At 39.5% G+C, this 20,565-nt stretch overlaps 1 protein-coding gene across 1 annotated transcript in view; it reads left to right on the top strand.

The window, feature by feature from the left end:
- Positions 1-20,565, top strand: part of adamts6 (ADAM metallopeptidase with thrombospondin type 1 motif, 6) — a 115,523-nt gene that overhangs the window by 50,895 nt on the left and 44,063 nt on the right. Inside the window, exons 13-16 of the mRNA XM_041810222.1 lie at positions 4,254-4,399; positions 9,423-9,486; positions 14,713-14,815; positions 17,704-17,837. Coding sequence (XP_041666156.1) covers positions 4,254-4,399; positions 9,423-9,486; positions 14,713-14,815; positions 17,704-17,837 — 447 coding nt within the window. The remainder of the gene's footprint in view (positions 1-4,253; positions 4,400-9,422; positions 9,487-14,712; positions 14,816-17,703; positions 17,838-20,565) is intronic.

The following is a 20,565-nucleotide window of genomic DNA, read 5'->3' as shown; positions in this document are numbered from 1 at the left end:
AGAGTCCTCAGTTCCAAATAAGAAGTGAAGAGTGGAGACGGGCAGTGCTGGTCAGCGCTGATCTGTACTCGTCGTATAGGGCACAGCAGTGTGGTTTCCCGTTCCCATTCATTTTTCTCCACAGTTGATTTGATTATTAGTCATATTATTATATGTATCCCAGTTAGACTTACCATGGGCTACCTGAGTGGGAAATGATGGTAGATGCTCCTTCAGAAGACAAAAGTTGGTAAGATGTCATTGTTGAAGAAAAACATCTGTGATCTCAGCCAAAAATACTACAATACTTACAGTGTTTGCGTGCCATAGCAACGTCTATGATTGGCTTGGTCTACCAAGCCCACATATTATGATATGATATGATATATTATGATATAAAATTATCATTTAAAATGTAAACACTACAATAAAGATTCGCATAGGGAAGTGGTACGTTTGAAAGCTTGAAAAGGTATCATTAACAATGAATAAGATGAATTGTAATTGATCGTGTTCTGTACGTTTTCAAACCTTGTTTTTGTGCCATATCAAATGTTTAATTGTCATGAGTAGTCAGGGAGCTGTTTAGCTTGGTTCATGCATTGAAAGCGTTTTAGTGAGGATTTTATGAAATGTCTACGGGGGGATTTGAATGAGGAATTTCACTTCTGGAACCAGCGCTGCCAAAGAAGTGGGTGGGCACTGTTGAGCCTTAGTGTGTTTGGTTGAGAGCCCCCCCACCTCCCCATGCGTTTAAGGTGTGTGTGTGTGTGGGGGTGTGTGTGTGTGTGTGTGTTTAAGTGTTGCTCTTTCCAGGGAAATAAATCTACTTTGGTCTCTAATGTGTGACACAGGTCAGCTCTGTCAAGGTGGATGTAGTTTTGTACACAATTAATTAATAAATGAGGCAAAGTGTAACCCACTTAAAAGCTCAGTGCAGGTACACTTTATTTAGAATGGGTCCAGTGACAGTATCTCTATTGACGTGAATTTATTTCTTAGTTGCTGATTTGGCCTCTCTCAAGAGAACATCTCACATTTGAACTCATGTCCTAAAAAGGACCCCAATGACCTCTCTGGACTGCACCCTTTCTGCATCATTATAAATTAACTCCCATTCATGTCCATTATATTTTGGTTAAGGCAGGAATCTCCAAAACAAAATAGATAACAAATCATCTGCCTAATTACTTTTGAAATTATTTAGTCTATTTGTTTCTAAGATAGGGCAGCATACCCTTTTATCATTGCATGCAAAGAAAGGGCTGCACCTGGCTCTCTGTGTGCAAATACTGGGTTAAGCCAGCGTTACCTCATTACTTCGACTTGCAACTGTCCCACTCTATGTAGGGGTACAATTCCCTCAGTTTGAACTCACCCAATGGGTGTTACCACACACTCTCACACACATGTAACCAGGCCAGGCTTGAGGTCATTGGCCCGCTGTTGATGCCAGCCAGGTTAGTGGAGACAGTTTTAACACGGATTACGGTGGCCATTGTCGCCGGATGGTCCGAGGTCTAAAAGGGAAGAATAGAAGAGTGTCACGAGCTGTCACCCGTGATTACCATTAGCTGAGTGGAGCCTTTGAGGTCCGGGGCCCACGGACAGGGTCCTGGACAACACAGGGGGCCCCAGGTTGAGCCAGGGGGTTTTTGCAACAGCTTTGGAACAGCTTTAGGAGAGCCATTGGCATACTCTGTCTGCCCCATGCCTGGGACAGCTTCAAAGGAATATGAATGTCAGCCATTTCTCACCCAGCGTGTAATGGAGAGAGGCCCTTCCAACAGGAGCAGGGAGAGAGGGGAGAGAAGGGGAGGAGGGTGGAGGGAGGTAGGAGAGAAACTGACCAACAGAGAGGAGTTTTCAAGCAGAAATGTCAAGATTGCATTAGAGAGTGACTTTGCCTTCCTTCTTTCTTGAGTTTCCCTTCCATGTCCTCCTCATCTCGGCGACCTCTTCCTCATATCCCCAGCCCCTCACTCCTCTCCCCCTCCACTAATCTTGTTTAGACAGCTTCTCAGAACAAGAATGAGTAAGTCAGAGAAAGAGGACAGCAGCCCAACCTCACCTTGACTGTCCTGGTATCACTTGGTTCTTAGCCTACTGACACAGTTGGAGAGACAAAGAGCTGCCTCTGATCCCCTCTTCTCTCTGTAGCTCTGAAGAGCTTAGTGAGAGGATTAAAACACTCCTGAAAAGCTGCACACTGTTTTCTATCCCTTACCTGAAAAACCCTCACAGTTTCCTTGAAACATTACATGAAAATACAAAGGCATGCAAAATCAGTTTGAGCATTTTTTCTACAACCCCAGTTCCAAAAGAAGTTCTGTGTAAAATGTAAATAAAAACAGAATGCAGTGATTTTCAAATCTCATATTTCTTTACAGTAAAACATAAACAACATATCAGATGTTGAAACTGAGTTGTTTAACCATCCATCCAACCATCTGTACGTCCATCCCTCCATCCAACCACCCACCCATCCAACCTTCCATCTATCCATCCGTCCATCCATCCATCCATCCATTTTCTACACCACTTATCCCATTTGGGGTTGCAGGGGGCTGGAGCCTACTCCAGCTGTCATTGGGCGAAAGGGAGGGTACACCCAAGACTAGTCACCAGTAGGGACAGTAGACTTTGAGCATCCCACCATCTACAGTACATAGTATCTTGAAAAGATTCAGAGAATCTGGAGAAATCTCTGTTTGCAAGGGCCAAGCCAAGAGTCAGTATTAAAAAATCACTGCATGGGTTCAGGAACTCTTCCAGAAATCATTGTCCATCAACACAGTTCACCCTGCCATCCCTCTGTCTTCTCTGTGCCAAAGCTCATTTAAAATGGACTGAGAACAAATGGAAAACTGTTCTGTGGTCAGATGAATCAGAAATGAAATTCTTTTTGGAAACGATTTATGCTGTGTCCTGTAGACAAAAGAGAAGAGGAACCATCCAGCTTGTTATCAGCGCACATTTCAAAACCTTGTATCTCTGATGGTTTGAGGTTGCATTAGTGCCTATCTATTAGGCAGCTTACACATCTGGAAAGGCACTATCAATGCTGGGCAGTATATAGAGGTTTTACAGCAACATATGCTCCCATCTAGACAAAGTTGTTTTCTGGAAAGGCCTTGCAAATTTCTGCAAGGCAATGCTAAACAACATACTACATCCATCACAACAGCATGGCTTCATAGTAGAGGAGTCTTGGTGTTGAGCTGGCCTTGCCTGCAGTCTACACCTTTTACCTGTAGAAAACATCTGGTGCATCATAAACCTGGCAAAGAAGACCAAGAACTGTTGAGCAACGAGAATCCTGCATCAGACAAGAATGGGACAACATTCCTCTCCAAAAACCCCAGCAACTGGTCTCCTCACCTCCCAGGCATTTACAGACTGATGCTATATGATGGTAAACATGGTCCTGTCCCAACGATTTTGAAATTTTACTGCCATCAAAATCAAAATAAGCAAATATTTTTCATGAAATAGTAAAATGTTGCAGTTTCAACATCTGGTATGTTGTTTATGTTCTGTTGTGAAGAAGATATTGGTTTATAGGATTTGCGAATCATTGCATTTTGTCTTTATTTACATTGTACACAGCACCCTTTTGTAGAATTGGGGTTTTAAATGCTTATGAATGTTTTGTTTTATTTGTATGGAGACAGGGCTATTTCTGAGTCCAAATTAGATGTACTTAGGTCCTTTCACTTAATTATTCATCAAAGAAAGAGCAAACAAACGAGTACTTGTTGAAATATTCCTTTAACAGTAAAAAAAACAGTGGACAGTACAACAATACACCATAGAGAAGATGATAGCAAAAACAACAAAATGGCAGGTGAGAGAGCTGTAATAATAGGACTAATGCAGAAATGAAATTATAGGGTGAGTAATAGTGTAATCACAAGTTCAGTAAAGCCTCTGTGAGTGTGTATTTGTCTTGTGAGTGTCTTCCTACAGTGGAACACAAGCAGAGAGTGTGTTACTGAAGGAAAACTTCATCAGTCAGGTTCTGTATAGTCTACTTTTCACCATAAACAGATGCTCATGTATTTATTGGGAGCTAATAATGGTTTGAAAACCATTAAAGTGACACTCAAGCATTCATAGTCGTAATAAGTTTTGTGTTTGCGTGAGTCTCACCTAAACTTAAGACTCTAAAACAATCGTTAATGTGTCTGAGTGTTTGTGTTGTAAAGAAATGCTGCACACTAAAACCAAAGTTTTCCCCCCTCCTTCTTTCTCCCTGTCTCCTCCCCGCTCAGTGGTGCTACCAGGGGGAATGCGTGGCGTTCGGTACCTGGCCTCAGAGTGTGGACGGAGGTTGGGGGCCCTGGTCCTTATGGGGGGAGTGCAGCAGGACCTGTGGGGGCGGTGTTTCCTCCTCCATGAGGCACTGTGACAGCCCAGCGTAAGTAGGCAAAGTAAGCCACAGCAAGCTGAACACACACATCCAGGTGCTGCCTACAGGTGTGTGTTTGTGTGCATGTGTAAGCTGCATGGATGTCTGTTGTACCTGAGAGTGGAGCTAATTAGATTTTCTCTGAAGTTAATAAGTTGTTAAATATTTCCAGGATTAATGCCCTGTTTTGTGGGAAAAACAGCCTTTGTGACTCCTCTTTTTCAGCTCTTATGAAGACTTTTCTGTTTTTGTTGGTGTATACATCAGCTCTATCAAATTACCTTAATTTAATCTGTATGAAAACATTAATGGATTGTACGCGTGTGCTGGAAGTGACTTTGTTGTTTGTTGAAAACAAGAAACATAAAATATGAACTCTATATGACTGTGCATACTTTCCTTGATACAACATGATCTGCAGGCAGTAAAAACTTTATTAAAGGCGATCAAATTGGTTAGATGGGGATTTATGTCCTGATTAAATGGGTCAGTAAGTGGTCAATCATAAACCAATTGGCTTTTGGGCAGAAAAGCAGATAAACCACCATTTGGATTTGTCCTTGCTGCATGAGGTCAACACCAACAATGAACTCTTTTTCAAGGGAAGTTGTACTCATGACATGAGATCTTAAAAATGATTTTATGTCTTGGAAAAGGAGCAAAACCTCTTCCTTTCACAGGCTTGAATTTTTAACAATCTAAGTAAAAGATTTAAAAATATCTGATTCAGATCTGCTCTGTTCCAGTAGCTGAATGTTAGCAAACTTAGGAGATAATTGAAGGTTAATGAAACTTTTGCCTTACTCTTATATGCTACAATCACTCTGTTTTTGCTGTTAAGATACAGGGCCTCTAAGAAATACTCATCCTCTTGGATATTTTACCCTTCACCCTATTGTTTTTATAAATCACTCATGGTCAGTGTGATTTGGCTTTTTATACAAAAGAAAATAACAAAAAAAAAACTCTTTAATGAATCAAGGCTCGTCACAACTGATGATTTGTCCAAGTAATCCTCAAGAGTGTGGTGTCAATATGATTATTTTAGTGCTCCCAATGGACTCAGAACTCAGATCTAGAAATGTGCATTTTGGGCATGTTTAATTTTTAAGGATCCAGAGTGAAGGAATACCCACAATAGCCAGGGAGAGTGAGTGGACTGGGTAGCATGACCAATGCGTTCTTTAACAGCTCCCGCATGTGAACACAACTATACTGTCTTCTCAGTGAGGATTTCAACTGTATTGCTACCTTGTTTTGTTGATTGTCATTGTTAAACAAAACCCATGCGAGGACAGCCAGCTGTCAGTTGTTCTCCATATTTGTTTTTCCTCTGAAGTCACGTTTGATCACACAGTTGATCGTTGAGATCCTGTGTGTTTGTAATCACCACAGTGGAGTTGGTAATACAAGCAACAGGTGTAAGGTCTTGCAGTTTGGCTAAATAATGTTGTGTGCATTTAAATATGTGGAAACTGTCCTTATGTCTTTGATCTTCCAGGTCTTTAAAACCAGTTAAGATATAACAATAATCTAGTGGTAGTCAGCCTTAACTAGTTAGCTCTTGTTTGTTGGTGATGCTGAGTGTATGGGAGTGAGAAAAAGCATTTTTGATGTTGTTTTGTATTTCAACCATTTATTTTAAACATTGGGTATACACATAGAACTGACTTCAGCTTTTGTCTAAAAGAGTTTTCCAAGAAAACTTTGACAACTCTCAATGCTCAGACTTGATTTAAAACAAAGAATATGAGCCCTCAGGTAGTGAGCTTTGGTTGACCTTCATAAGCAATTCACTTGTACATTGTGAGTTGACACTTCACTCTGACATTTATATAACTGCACAGTGTATGCCCTGCATAAGCCAGTCTCTGTCACCGACTGAATTAAGAAGAAATAAAACTTAAAAGTATTTCTAACACAACCAAAAATTGTAAACAAACAAGAAAATCTCAAGTGAAATCTCTCTGTAAGGGTGGAGACATGAGAGGAGTGATTTGTTTGATTAAAGACATTCAGACTAATAAGTTGTTGACAGCAAATTTGTCAGAAGTTCTCTAACATAAACCATCATAAGACAGTAGTAACTCTAGACTAAGTAAGGCTTAAACAGATGCAAATGAAACCACCTGGAAAAGGTTCTCTAAGGTTGCCCTGCAAGGCTCTATCGTGTCATAAAACCAAGCACAGACACATCTCCTCATGGTGTTTAAGATGGACTGATACCGCATGTGCAATCAGTTAAGACTCAGCTCTCCCCCCACTGTAGATTATATTGCTGTTTAGTTTAGTTTTAAAGACTCTCGTGTGTCCTCAGTAGACAAATCATTGTCTGGTGCATCTCCGTCTGGCAAGGAGACGTTTTTGGATCCTTATCCTGCTTCCAGCGTTGCATTCCTTTCGCTGTGGAAGCTAGATATTACGTCAGACACGTCATGGGAAGACACGAGAGGAGAGCCAGGGTGAACCAGAGGGAAGGAAAAAAAGGGGGGGGGGGCACTGAAATAATGTGGAACACCTGTGTAAGGTGATCACTGCTGCTCAGGCATCAGGGGAAAACAGAGCCAGACGAGAGTTTTTGTGATGAAGTGGAAATGGTAAGGACAAGGGCTGATGAAGGTGAGGGAGGAGGGAAGAGATGATTATAAGGGGGAATAAACTGGACTGTAACTTACATTTCACCCAAATCTTAATGGCACATTACACCTAAAAACCCTCATTTAACAACCATTCTAGAGGGGAAATTTATTTTTAAAACCCTTAAGGAAGGAAGATTATGACATTCACCAAAGTTTTCTTATCTGTGATTTGTTCTTTATTTAAAACAGTGAGAGGATAAAATGTTTGATTTTGCATTAATCAGTACTCAAATGTGGTGGATTAAAAATGACGCAACAAACTAGAATTTATGATTCTATTTTAATGCATTTTTATTGATGTCATACTTTTATATAATTGAATAACATGCAGAAATGCACAACTTAAATATGGTAAAGTATTAATTTAAGCATACAGTGTTTGATGTCTCTGCATAATGTAAAATTTTTGGTATAAATCTAGCATTTGTATAGGAGTTTTACAGTTAGACACTTGTTTAAAACAATAAAAACCTATCTTCACACATGAATATGTGTGCATTAGCAGGTTTTACTATGTCTGAATGATGTCCCATCCTCAAAGTGCCAGGTTTTCGAATAAATGTACTAATCAAGTCATACTTTAAAAAATCCCTCCCCCAATGCCTGATTTATTTCTTTAACTCATCTGGCATGCACCTTTTTCTTAATACAGCTTGATGCATATCATTTCTGATGAAATCACTGTCTGAAACAGTGATTTCATCCACTTAATGTGTTTGTAGCATACTAGTATATTTAATATCCACTACTGCTGCTAAAATAGAGAATGACATTTTCCTCTTTTGGTGTCATTTGGAGAAGCACTACATCCACTTAAGAACCATCAAAGTATTTAAAAGTATTGTGATTGAATTTACATTTTGTTATAATTCACGTTACTGATATCCTGTTTTTTCTGTGTTTGCACACTGCCCCGCAGTCTTATGCCCTTGTATGGTATTAAAGTGGCATTTCTCTATGTTACCTGCTTAAGAGCACCTGACATTCATTAACTGAAGAACAAAGGCCTGAACACTAAAGCACTTTAAGGCCTGGTCCACAAGCAGCCATGTATTTTTAAAACCAGAAGTTTTCCCCATCTGGATTAAAAAATAATCCCGTCCACACATGCAGGATTTTCAAAACATCTTTGTCCACGTGAAGATGCAAAAACGCACTGTTATAAAGAGCACGCCAACTCATTCACAGTAATGATGTCCTTGGCATGTGAAAATTATGCAGCAGTTCCTCTGTAAAGACCATTTCATTTCCAAACTTGTCACATCAACCTGGAATGGATTGTATCCACACTGCAGTGGCAGCAAGGGTTTGTCTTAGCAGTAGTCGTCTCTGTAGTCCATTCAGATTTCTTTGTTTAGTAACATAGTGAGAGAGCATCTGTGTGTTTGTGTAAGAATGTCAAAAGTTCTGTAGCAGGTCTAGTTAGCACTAGTTTGGCTACGTCCACCATTGCCAGGGAAACAAAAGTCATAAGGTCACTTAGGAGTGATTTTAAACAGAGGAGATACTGGTGCATACTGTGACGTTGCAGGCTAAAAGCTCTGTTTGCTCTGTCTCCATTTAAATACTGTAAAGAGAGCTTCTAACAGGGTTCCTACAGATCCTTGAATACGCTTAAATTTGACTTTAAATTAATGGACATAAAATACCTTAAAAAGTCTTCCTGTACCTGTGAGTGGTCTTAAATTTTATAAGGCATTGTAACTTAGACATGGCTTTCTCCAATCTTTGTTTTCTGCCTACATGTATTCAATTTTAATCATTCTTTTTTGACTTTGCCATATATTTTTGAAAAGAGGCATTAAATGTGCCAGAAGATCAGAATCTTTGCCCTTTATTGATTACAGTGAATTAAACCAGATAGTTCAGCTCTGTCTGGTGTGCAAAGATATCTAACATGCCTTTTATTTTTGACAGTTTGCAACACAAAAGATTGTCTTTTTTTTCTCAGCTCAGTTCTTAAAATGGGTCTCGAAAAGTCTTAAAGTTGATTGTTAAAGTCGGGACCTTGATCAAAAAAGGTGCATTATCATCGACCCAAAACTCAGTCTGCATGTGTACTGAAGGTCAAAAGGCACTAAAAACCCCTCAGTTTTCCAAAATACCTGCCTGTATGGACAAAGCCTAAGAATGTGTCACGAATTCCCTGTAGGTTTCACTTTAGAGACTTTCTTAGGAACAAATTTAAGACAAAAATCCTGGGATGATATTGGCTTAAAAAGCAGCTCCAATACCATGGATAAATCATTGGCACTCACACTAACACACTTTTTACTCTTTGCAAAGACTTTTCATAATCTGCATTTTCACAAACCTTCTTAAAGATCTCCTTAAACACCAGAACTTATTTCTATTAAGCCCTTGCACTAATTTGTTTCTCTTGTGTCTCTCAGCCCATCTGGAGGAGGAAAATACTGTCTCGGGGAGAGGAAACGCTACAGATCTTGCAACACCGATGTGAGTTTTGTCCTCTTTTGCCTCCTTATGGTGCTTAAACAAAGTATACGATCGACTTGAAAGCTAGACTGTCCCCTTGATGGATACAGAGATTGTCTGGCTGGAGATGGATTTGACCTCCTCCTTACTGCTTTACGTTTTTATATCATGGAGAACTTTATAAGGAGCATGCTTGCTAGCAGCATCACACCACCGTTAAGCTCTCTGACATGTTTTCTTCCTGGAACACTCCACAGATGATAAAAAGAAGCAGGCTGTGATTCAATATTCCCCAAGGTGGCGTTAGGTTTATTTGCCTCTTTGTCACCTTAGAGTCTGTATATTGTTTGTGACATTTTCACGTGAGGTGAGCATGATGACAGTTTCAGAGTTCAATCCATGAAGAGAATTTTTTAAGGGTCTGGAGCAAAGCTTTAAACAAATATTTAACGTGGCTGCAATGCAAGATCTCCGTTCAACTATTTCTAGGTGGGCTTTTTTTCATAAGGTGAAAATTGAAATAGTTATGGCCCTGGTGGACGTTTTAACCGCAAGTCTTAAAAATAACAGCTGAGAGCAAGCACCGAGAGTTTTCTTTGGAAAACAAACATCATCCCTCAACGCTATTTCATCACACTGACCACACCTCATGCAAGGAAATATGTGTGCGTCTGAGCTCAATTACAGATACTCACTAACATGTCTAAACTGATGTTCCATCTTTTTCTACAATGATCAGCTGTCAGATTTGATTTATTAGTGCTGCCTTCTTCTCGCTCCTATGTCTGTCCTGTTGGAAACTACTTTATATTATCTAGACCTGGGCTGTCCAGACTTTTTGAAAGAGGGCCACATACACAAGAATGGCAGGGCCACTTTGATATGCAAATCCCAGTGCCAAAAAAGTTAGGACAATTATATAAAGTGTGAATAAAAACAGTATACAGGGATTTGCAAATCCTTTTTAACCTATATTCAATTGAATACTGTACAAAAACAAGATATTTAATGTTCAGACTGATAAACTTTGTTGTTTTTGAAAAATTACCCACATTCTGAATATGATGACTGCAACACATTACAAAATAGTTGGGACAGGGCAAGAAAAGATTGGGAAGATTGTAAAAGACACCATGGGGGAATAATCCAACAGCTTATGAACAGCGTTCCTCGAGATGCAATCCATAATGTCAGCAAAAGATTCAGGGCAAAGCTGGAAATTAACACAGAATGCTCTTGACTTTGGATCTTACAACGATGAACTGACCTAAAGAAAAAAAATTGCTGTGGTCTAATATGTCCACATTTCAATTTGCTTTTGGAATAATGGCTGTTGTGTATCAAAAGGATAAAGACAATCCAGATTGCTATAAAAGTAAAGCTAAAAACCAGCATCTGTGATGGTGTGGGGTCTATTAGTGCCCAAAGTATGGGTAACCTGCACAAAAGTCGTGTACTGACATGTCTACAGTCGCCATGGTTTGTGTTATGCAGTTCTCTATGGAGTTTACTCCTTGGTAGGGGCGCATCTTGGTAGCAGCCACGTCATGTGTTTTGTTGCTCTGATTGGCCAGTAAAGATGTGACACACAGAACTTTCATCCATCACCCTCCGAGCTTTTTTTCAAAGGCTCTGCCCTTTCCCAAACGCTGTCTATGAGTGGTTTACCAGATGGATGTATGAAACAAATCCATCTGGCGTGCCAGGTTAGTACAGACCTACTTCTCCTTGAAAATGTGTAGCGCAAAATACAACACTGGAAACCACATACTGTTGAGAAACTTAAGGTGTTCATCAAGCAAGAATGGAAAAAAATGTATCTTCAAAACTAACAAGGAGTGCTTTCAGTTGCTAGACACTTGGAGTGTCATTGGGAGAGAAGGTGATGTTACTCAGTGGTACACATGCTCCTGTTCCAACAATTTTGCAATATGTTTCATTCATTGTATTTTGAATGGGTTTATATTTCCAAAAACAGTTATCAGTTTGAACATCAAATATCCTGTCTTTGTGCTGTATTCAATTGAATATACTCTAGGTTGAAAATAATTTTAAAGGCTGTGTATTAATTTCTTTTTCTACAGATTATTAGACATCCCAACCTTTTTGGCATGGGATTTGTACTTCACCTTTAGTTTATTAAAGTTAGTAAAACCAATCCAGTGTAGGTTGCTTGGTAATTTGACACACTTAAAGCCTATATGACAGTGTACCATTACCATTGGCTCACAAATCTAACAGCCAATCATTGTTGAGGACCTTTGGGTGATAGATCAAATTTTGCAGGTGTCTTGGTTGGCCCTGGCTTCCCCAGGATCCACCCCTTGGCCAGGGTGAGAACCATGCTCCAGCAGAGATGAAAGACACTGACAGGTCATCTCCACATTCAGACAAAAAACAAGAGCAAACTGCACAGAGGTGACAAACCTTATGGGATTATTGGCCCAAACAGGGACTGTGCTGACTGCTATCCCCTGTATACAGTACACTGAGGGGTAGTGGTGAACTCTTCCTTTATGAGATGGGATGACCCAAGTTCCTGAGACATCATTAGTCAGACAATGCTTGTTTGGAATCAAAAGTTCCACAGGGCATTGAAACAACTTTCAAGTATGATATCGTATTGTTGTCATGATTCCAAATCTTGCAGATGATTTGCAAAGTATTCAAAACACAAAGTTTGGAGCTTGCCTCCAGAAAATCTCCATTTGAAGGGCCATGTAGCCCTAAAACTCCCCCCTACCCCTCCATTTAGACAAGAGTCAGGACATCCCACCCCCAGACGTGAACATGCAAAATGCAGAGGTGAGGTGAACTGTTAGGGGCAAGGGGTGCATTGGGATTGAACCTTATTATCAGTGCGTACCTCATACAACCCAACTTCAAAAACATCCCTTTAACTTTCCATATGGTACATATCATAAAGCCAAGCATTATACATGTCTGAAATCTTTCCAAAACAATAAAAAGTGAATATTTTTGTAATTTATGCTGTCAGATCTAGTCCAAAATTTAATGGGTTCCTTCTTGGCCAATGCTACATTATTCCATCAAGTTTTAAAAATCAGGCCATGAATTTTTCTGTACTGATAATCATAACCTTAGTTAACCTTATTCGAAGACAGCTATAAAAACATGGGTTTATGATGTGATCTGACAGAAAAGCAGAGGTAAAGGGACCCTTAACTGCCCCAAAATAACAACCAAAAAAGAAAAATATAATAACTAAAGAGCAAAGAACCCAAATGACACAGGAATCTGCTACTGTTTTTTTGTTTTTAACATTTTGTTTGGTGTTTTTCATGCTTTTTTTTTTTTTAGGAATTTATAGTCAGAATCTGGGGGGAGAGATCAGGGGATGACATGCAGAAAAGGAGCCACAGGCCAGTCATAAACTTAATCATAGACAGACAGTCATGTGCTTAAGTTTTAGGTATCCAGGGCCCTAAGGATTCATTAAAGGGCCGTATGTGCCACAACCTGGGCTGGGGGGGGAATCAGCCAGAGTCAAGCTCGACAATCCGACACAGGTGTGTGTCGCTCAGCAGCCAAGGTCAAGCTCAGTGGCATCTCTTATGTCCAGGCCTTTTCATCTCTGATAATATGCTCTGAGAATGCTGGTGGGGTTCTTTTGGCTCTTGGGACAACCACAGCACGAGCAGGGACTTGTGGCAAATCTATAATCCACTTGGTTTGTAACCTAGGCCATGCATTCTCACAACATCCATCCCTACTTTGCCCTTAAGATGTGAACTTTGTTATGCTTTCAACAGATTAGTCCAATAACCCTGGTAACATGCAAGGACATTAAGAGCATGACAGGGGTTGTGTCAATCCTCCTTCCCAAACGATGTTGCCTTCAAGTGGTCTATTTGCCACATATTTGCCTTGCTACAGCCTCAATTTTTGGCCCAAGCATACCTAAAGTTCTGCACAATACTGTAGTTCATAATACATAATTCATTACAGAACTATTAATCAATAATCAATAGAGGAAAGTACTCATACATGAAGCTCATCTAATTTGATCCTTGGCGTTCTTCTCCCCCTTCAAACACGTGCTGGCACTTAAACGTCTCATTTGGCCTTGTGTCACATTTCAACACACACTTGTAATAATATTATTCTGTCTCCTCTGCTTCAATCTGCATGTTTGATGTGCGAGTTTAAAGCTGCCATGTTGCCAAACACTTGAGTGGTAATGAAAGTGGCTCAGCCTTCCCAGTGGCCCTCTCCGACGTGGAACACTTTCAGCATGAGAAATACAGCTTTGACCTAAGAGCTTTTATTTGTCCCATGGGAGAGTGTTTTGAGGGTTCTAAGGACCTTTTCACACCAATAAAGCGTTTCTTTCCACTTTTTTTAACTCCTCAACATCCACTCATGAAAACAAAGAAATCCCTCCAAATGCAAAGCACACTGTTCCCAATTAGAAATTCTCAGAAGCGAGTCTGTTTAAGTGTCCAAAAATAAAAAGTGACATCTTATACCGACTTTCTCCTGTAGTTAATTATCAAGTTGTCTATGAAAACAAAACGCTTCCCAGAAGAAGAAATAGTCTTTGCCAATAATTCACTGATGGTAACAACATGCTATCTTAAATCTGAAGATCTTACAGGACCATTACAAGTATTCTTGAAAGATTTAGCTCCTTCGCTCTAAATCATGTACAGTTCTTCTGGCTTTTTGTGAATGCATGCCACGGCTCTTTGAATTTGTGGATAGCTTCTTTCCAGTCTTTCCAGTTCTGCATGGGTTTCCATTTATTTCTGTAAAGCATGAAAATCAATTGGCAGACTCTTTAAAGTTGTAAAATCCATTAGAGCAAACATCAAGTCTGCATTTTTCCTTTTGTCAAAGTTGCATAATCTTTGCTAGGTAATGCAGTTTAACAGCAAACTGATAAGAAAAGTATAATACTCTAATACAGCCTTGATAATGACTGTTTTAAATGGTGCTAATCATAATCTGCTCCTTTTTTCCATATTTCACCTCAAGCTTTATGTACACAAATCTAAACACAGTAGCTGTTTTCATGTTTAGCAACTGGAGCAACTAAAGGAGAACTCTGTGCTATATAAAAAAGAGAACCTATTCAACAGAGGATTATTTTAAGCCAGTTATCTGCTGTGAGCAACTTGATCGAAAATATTGCAGCCTTGTGTAGGGGAATTGTTAATGAGAGTACACTAAGGGGTAAAAAACATGTACTGCTATGATCATGGTTGTTTGATTTCTCTTTTTCAGGCCTGCCCTGCCGGTGCGCGTGACTTTCGGGAGAAGCAGTGTGCAGACTTTGACAGCATGCCTTTTCGTGGGAAGTACTACAACTGGAAACCTTACACTGGTGGTGAGTGATCTAGCATGGTCTAACTATTTCATAAATCCGTTAAAAACAATTCGAAAATATTTTCTTCTGCCAAAGGGGTGCCTGGCAGAAAAGTTTGGGAGCCACTGATCTATGCTAGCTCTGCTTCTCCTGAAGCTAGCTAGTGTCTAATTAAACTAGCTCAGTAAGCTAGCTAATTTAGTCATTGCATTGATGTATTTCACATTCATCTGGGAAACTTTCCATACAAAGCGTTCAGAAAAGGCAAGACCTTTTTAAAAAATCTTGGAAGGTGATTGGACAGACATTCTGTCTGTCACAATTAACACAGGCCAATCAGAGCAACAAGAAAAATGAGATAGCAGGCATGTGCAGCTTGACGGTAAGGCGCTGTCGTAGTTTACCAAAGGTTGAGTGTACTGGTGGTCAAAAATTCATGCCGAGGCCAGCAGGGAGATATAAAAAACATCTTCCCCTCCAAGAAAGGCTTTCAGTGTGGTTCATTGCTCCTTTTTCGATAAAGAAATGTTGTCCAGTTCTAATTAAACTGTTTTTAAAGCTACATCCGAGGTGAAAGCTTTGCTGTCATTACTACTGACTTGCAATACAACTAAACCCTGCCCGTAACTATTCAAAACTCATGCCAAAGCAGAGAGAGAGTGGATGGGACGAGAGTGGAAACAGCTTGAAAAGCTTTCTGTGCAACTCTTTGTATTCTTAATTTTTTGTTTTATTAAAGAAATGTGGCCCACTTCAAATAAACTGCCACAGTGGCTACATCTGAGCTAATCGTTACACCATTGCAACCATTGTTTATACTGGTTTCCATTACAACTCAGCCCCACCCATAATGATTACTGACCAGATCAGGAGAAGAGTGAAAACATCTTTTCTGTCATGAAAGCTTTCAGTGATGTTCTTTGTCTTTCTTTTTTAAATAAAGAAATGTGTTCCACTTCTGAAAAACTGCCACTTAACCACAGCTGCTTCTGAGCAAATAGCTACAACAGCAGCAGACATTATTACCAGCTTCCAGTGCAACTAAACCCCACCCATAGCCACCACCTTATTCTTCTCAAATGGTGCTGATTGAACTGGTCCATTCTCAGACCTCGCACAGTTGTTTCAGAGTGAAGCTTTGCAAGATGGATTTGCTTGATGACAGACATGAAATCTGGACAATCCCTCTTCTTTGCAAGATTAGGTATTTGGGTAAATATGATTCAATTGGTCTCTTTTTAAAATTTTAATTTGTTTGAATTTATTTACTAGCTTTCTCTTTTATTCCTTGATATAGCACTATAAAATGAACATGTGAACTAATAATAGTTCCTTCAGCCAGTTAGCTCCATTTATGCGCCAGAGTCTCCGGGTATCAATATTACAACTAATATCCCTGCTTATTAATTAATCGTTTCATACATAAATCCTCATCTAGACAATATTCATCGTCCAAAATATGCAGTTTCAGAGATTTGGTCTTGAAAGACACTTTATGTGTTGGAAAAAAGGGTACTCACATTTGAGCAAATCTTCAGTTTAATTTGAAAGTGTGTGATATTGCCAACAGATGTCCATTACTCTTCCTCTTGATGGTTAAACATTTTACAGTCTGATCTACTAAATCATCCTCATTTATGTTAAAATATCACCAAACTACAGAATGGCTCCAACTTTGCCTATTTGCTGGAATACTAAGAGGCTAGATAACAATGACTTTATTTTACAAGTGCATCTTCGCTGGGAACCAGAATTTGAGGGATTTGAGTTGCAGCTTCAACGAGTTAATAGAGGTGCCTTTATAAAGCAAGTGGGTATGGTTTCTGCACATCCAATGGACTTGTCCACATGATACCAGAGCAAAGATTTGATTTTTCATGATTTAAAACTATTTTAATGATATTTGGGCTGGTTTTTCATTGCACAGTCTTCTGCTGTATAAGAAACTTAAATTATTTTTATTATATTTTACAGGATTTAAAACAAGGCTAAAGCTGAAGATTTAAAGCAGAGATTCAACCACCTCCACCATATGACTAGCCTAAGTGCTGAGCTGTAAGATCTTTCTGTCATCCGTTTAGCATCACCAATGACAGTCTGCAGGCCGGCCTGTCTTGTGTACAGAGTTAACACTAACAGAGTGAAGGTCTCTTTGATGGCCAGGGAATTCTTTGGATTCCTGTACACGTGACTGTTTTAAGACCCTCCCTGGTCTTCTGGATCTACTTCTGGTCTTACCTGGAATATTTAACTTTTTGGACAGACTTACAGACACAAGAATCCCCCAGAGAAAGCCTGATTTTTTTGTCTCTTCTTGGTCAACACTCCTCTTTCTGAGCCAAAACGAGTGGAAGTGTTATGGTACTGCATCACAGTTATTGGCAGGAGTGTGGGAGTACAGGCCTTGTATCATTCCCTCCTTAAGTTTTCTCCTTGATGTGTACAGATCATGGAAAATGTCCACTTAAAAAAAGCGATAAAAGTTTGAAGCATGTAAACACGGCTTTTATTTTCCTTGATAGATGGAAGAGCTTAAGTTAGATCTCTTTTATCTCAGGGGTCTGTTTTGTCAAATCCATCACCTCCTGACTTACAGCGTTCCTCCTCGCTGGGAGCCGTCGTGTAAAAACAGCAGATAACCTGCGTCAGTGTAATTATTGTTGGCAGCTCGTTTTGGTGTCCCGGTGACGTCAGACTTGGATTTTCAGATCCGACTTTCTTCTACATGATTGTTATTGTCAACAAAGTCAGACAGAGATCCCAAAGGTAGCAACGCTGTAGTTTCCTGTTCTCTATGTATCGTTTATCTCCGAGTTCTTCTGTAAGTCGGCGGGTTGTGTTGTCTGTTTTCTGTCTGCAGCCTGATAACAGCGTGCTCTGTCTGTCTGTGTTTATTCTGTGTAAACCAGGTGGTGTTAAGCCCTGTGCGCTGAACTGCTTGGCAGAAGGCTATAACTTCTACACAGAGCGCTCTCCTGCAGTCATAGACGGCACCCGATGTCAAGCAGACTCCCTGGACATCTGCATCAATGGAGAGTGTAAGGTAATGGAGCTATGCTGCATCAAATGTACTTTTTAAACACCAGTGTTTCAATAGAGCTCTGGGGTTTTTTTGCACTTACATTGCACTTTTCTTTTGTTTAAGTTCCAAACAAAACTGTTTATAAAGTCTGGCTGAACTCTTGACCTATTTACAATCTCTGCTTCTGTATTTCCTGCCCCATCGGACTCATTATTTACAACTGAGACACATTCACACACAAGAGGATTTCCTATATTTAATATCCACCACAAAACATGGCAGGACCTAGAAATATAGTTACCAGTTTTGGCTTAAGCAAGAAATGCAACATGAAAACCACACGTCTATCTTTAGGCGCTCACATTTTGTGACAACTACAGTATGTAAAGTGCTTAACAAATTTATCAGACCACCTGTCATATTTGTCTCTGAGACCATCCAGCATCATGAAGTGCTTTAATGCGGACTCTTTCATTTTCAGTGAGCCCTCCACGTTTTACCATTTTGAACAGGAATGAGGAATTTCAAACTGAATTCACCTTTTTTATATCCAAATTTGAGCCAGCTCACTAGGCTTCTCTTGGAAGTCAGAAATTAATCAAGCATAACATTCAACCACTAAAACTCATTTTTCTGTTCAGGAATGCAAGTAAATAACTATAATTTGACATATTAATCAAGAAATATTAATGTGCTTTACTATTTTTTCAGTTTTTTTGTAAATCAGTAAATTTGAAAATTCATGGATAACAATAATAGTTATATTTTAGTATTAAAAAAATCATTTCAGTTTATGAGCTTCTACATATTGGTGTATTAACCATTGCAGAAACATAAAAAATGATTTTGGTAATTACTAATGCTGTTAATTTAGGGCAGCTGTGGCATAAACCTTACTTTGGGTGGTTATCTGGGAAATCAACAAAAAAACCGCCTCTTGTTTAGGCTTATTAGAAACCCTATCTTCTTAGCACTCTTCTAGTTGTCCACACAAACTTAAAAATAAATCTAACAAGCAATTTGAAGTTCAGTAAATGATTTTTAACCTAAATATATTTGTGAATTAACAACTGACTCAGAGCTGCATGCATCTACTTTTGTCATGATTAAAAATGCCCACTTATCTTAGCATGCAAAGTGGAATACTGGAACTTAAACGCTGCTAGACAGTATGTAGCATATATTGGGCAACCAACTAGAGGGTACAGTATAGGCCCTACTAAAAACCAGGAGGGTGTAGCTGTTTGTCTGTAGGCTTAAGAGCAACCTCACGTATTTGTCTGTTTTTACATTGGTCTATAAAGTTAGTTTGAGACAGTTTTTTATGAAGGCAGACAGGAAATAGGGGGAAAGAGTAGGGGAACATGTGAACCAGACATTGCCTGTATGGAGATGCAGACCTGCAACCAGTGCATCGAGGACTTGAGCCTCTGCAAAGGCGCCTGCTCTGTCCTCTGGCACTCTAAGAAAGTGTTTTCAAGATACAGACCACTACCAATTGGCTACAAAAGCACCTTTCAGAAACCAAATAACTAATGCCACTCAGACTGTGGTCAATATTTTCTACAGTCTATGATTATACCAAGTATCCATTGAAAACACAGAATTTTAGGATTTATTCATTCCAGATACATTGACATATGTGGCCAAGCCCTTGTTTATGAAAGCCTATGTAGAAAATGAAATGTCATGCTGATGGTACTTTGCAGAGTTGAATCCAGTATAAAGATCAGTTTGCATGTACGGTGTATTGGAAAATTGTGGATCTTCACCAGTCTGTTACATAATAATTGTGGTAGTTGCTATTAGAAAAGTGGCATTACATTCAATGCAGCTACAGTCATCCTTACTGACCAAACATGAGTTTCCTAAGTCTGTCTAAGTTTTTTGGCAGATTCTGATAAACACAACAAAAATGCGCCTCTTTCAGAGCACAACAATTAAGCCATTGAGTGGCTGATTGTGATCAAATGACTGGCATTGACTCTTATCAGTGCTTTGCAGCCTCAGCTTGGATTGTTTTGTGATGAATAAAACACAAAAATCATTGTTTTGATTCAATAGCAATTTTATGTATATTTGATTTAATAAAAAAGGTCAAAACTGTTTTATTGAAAGGAGTTGGCAGTTGGTGCTGTCTCTGTTTTCATGAGTATAAATCATTATTGTACAGTTTATGCCTGTGTTTGTGCATTTTCTAAGATGCAGCTGAAATAACGTCTTGGTCCCTCGATTTAAGTATTTGCTTTGACTTCCACCTGACCGTACTGTTTGGCATGACAGTGCAGTGTGTGATCCAACAACATTACTCTGATTCTAATATAAAAACACAACATGGTGTGTGTTTTAATGGGGAGAGAATCCTAAGAGGTGGAATGTTTTCAACCAGAGGAGCATTGCTGGTTTTATTTCCAGACTGAATCCAGAGTTTTATTTCAGAGGCTCTGCCACGCTGTGATAAATCTCGAGAACACCGTCTGCCTGGAGGGTGTTCAGAAACACTCAAAACTTCTCTGCTGTTTGCAGGAGTTGCAGACAGTGAGAGAAAGATCTCAAATAACAGACAGACAGAGAGAGTGAGGAGGGATAGTGATGGAGAGTTGAAAGCAGTGGGAGATCCAAAGGAGGAGTGGAAGTGTTGGTGATAACAATAATCCTCCCTGTGATATTGTTACACAGCATTACCACACTCTACACAGCTGTTTCTCCACTGTCCCGTGAATTTAATGCTCTATATGGATAGAACTAA

The sequence above is a fragment of the Cheilinus undulatus genome, linkage group 17 (assembly GCF_018320785.1).
Source record: "Cheilinus undulatus linkage group 17, ASM1832078v1, whole genome shotgun sequence".
NCBI classification, from domain to species: Eukaryota; Metazoa; Chordata; class Actinopteri; order Labriformes; family Labridae; genus Cheilinus; species Cheilinus undulatus.
The sequence above is the reverse complement of the archived record's forward strand: the minus strand, read 5'-3'. Positions and strand labels throughout refer to the sequence as shown.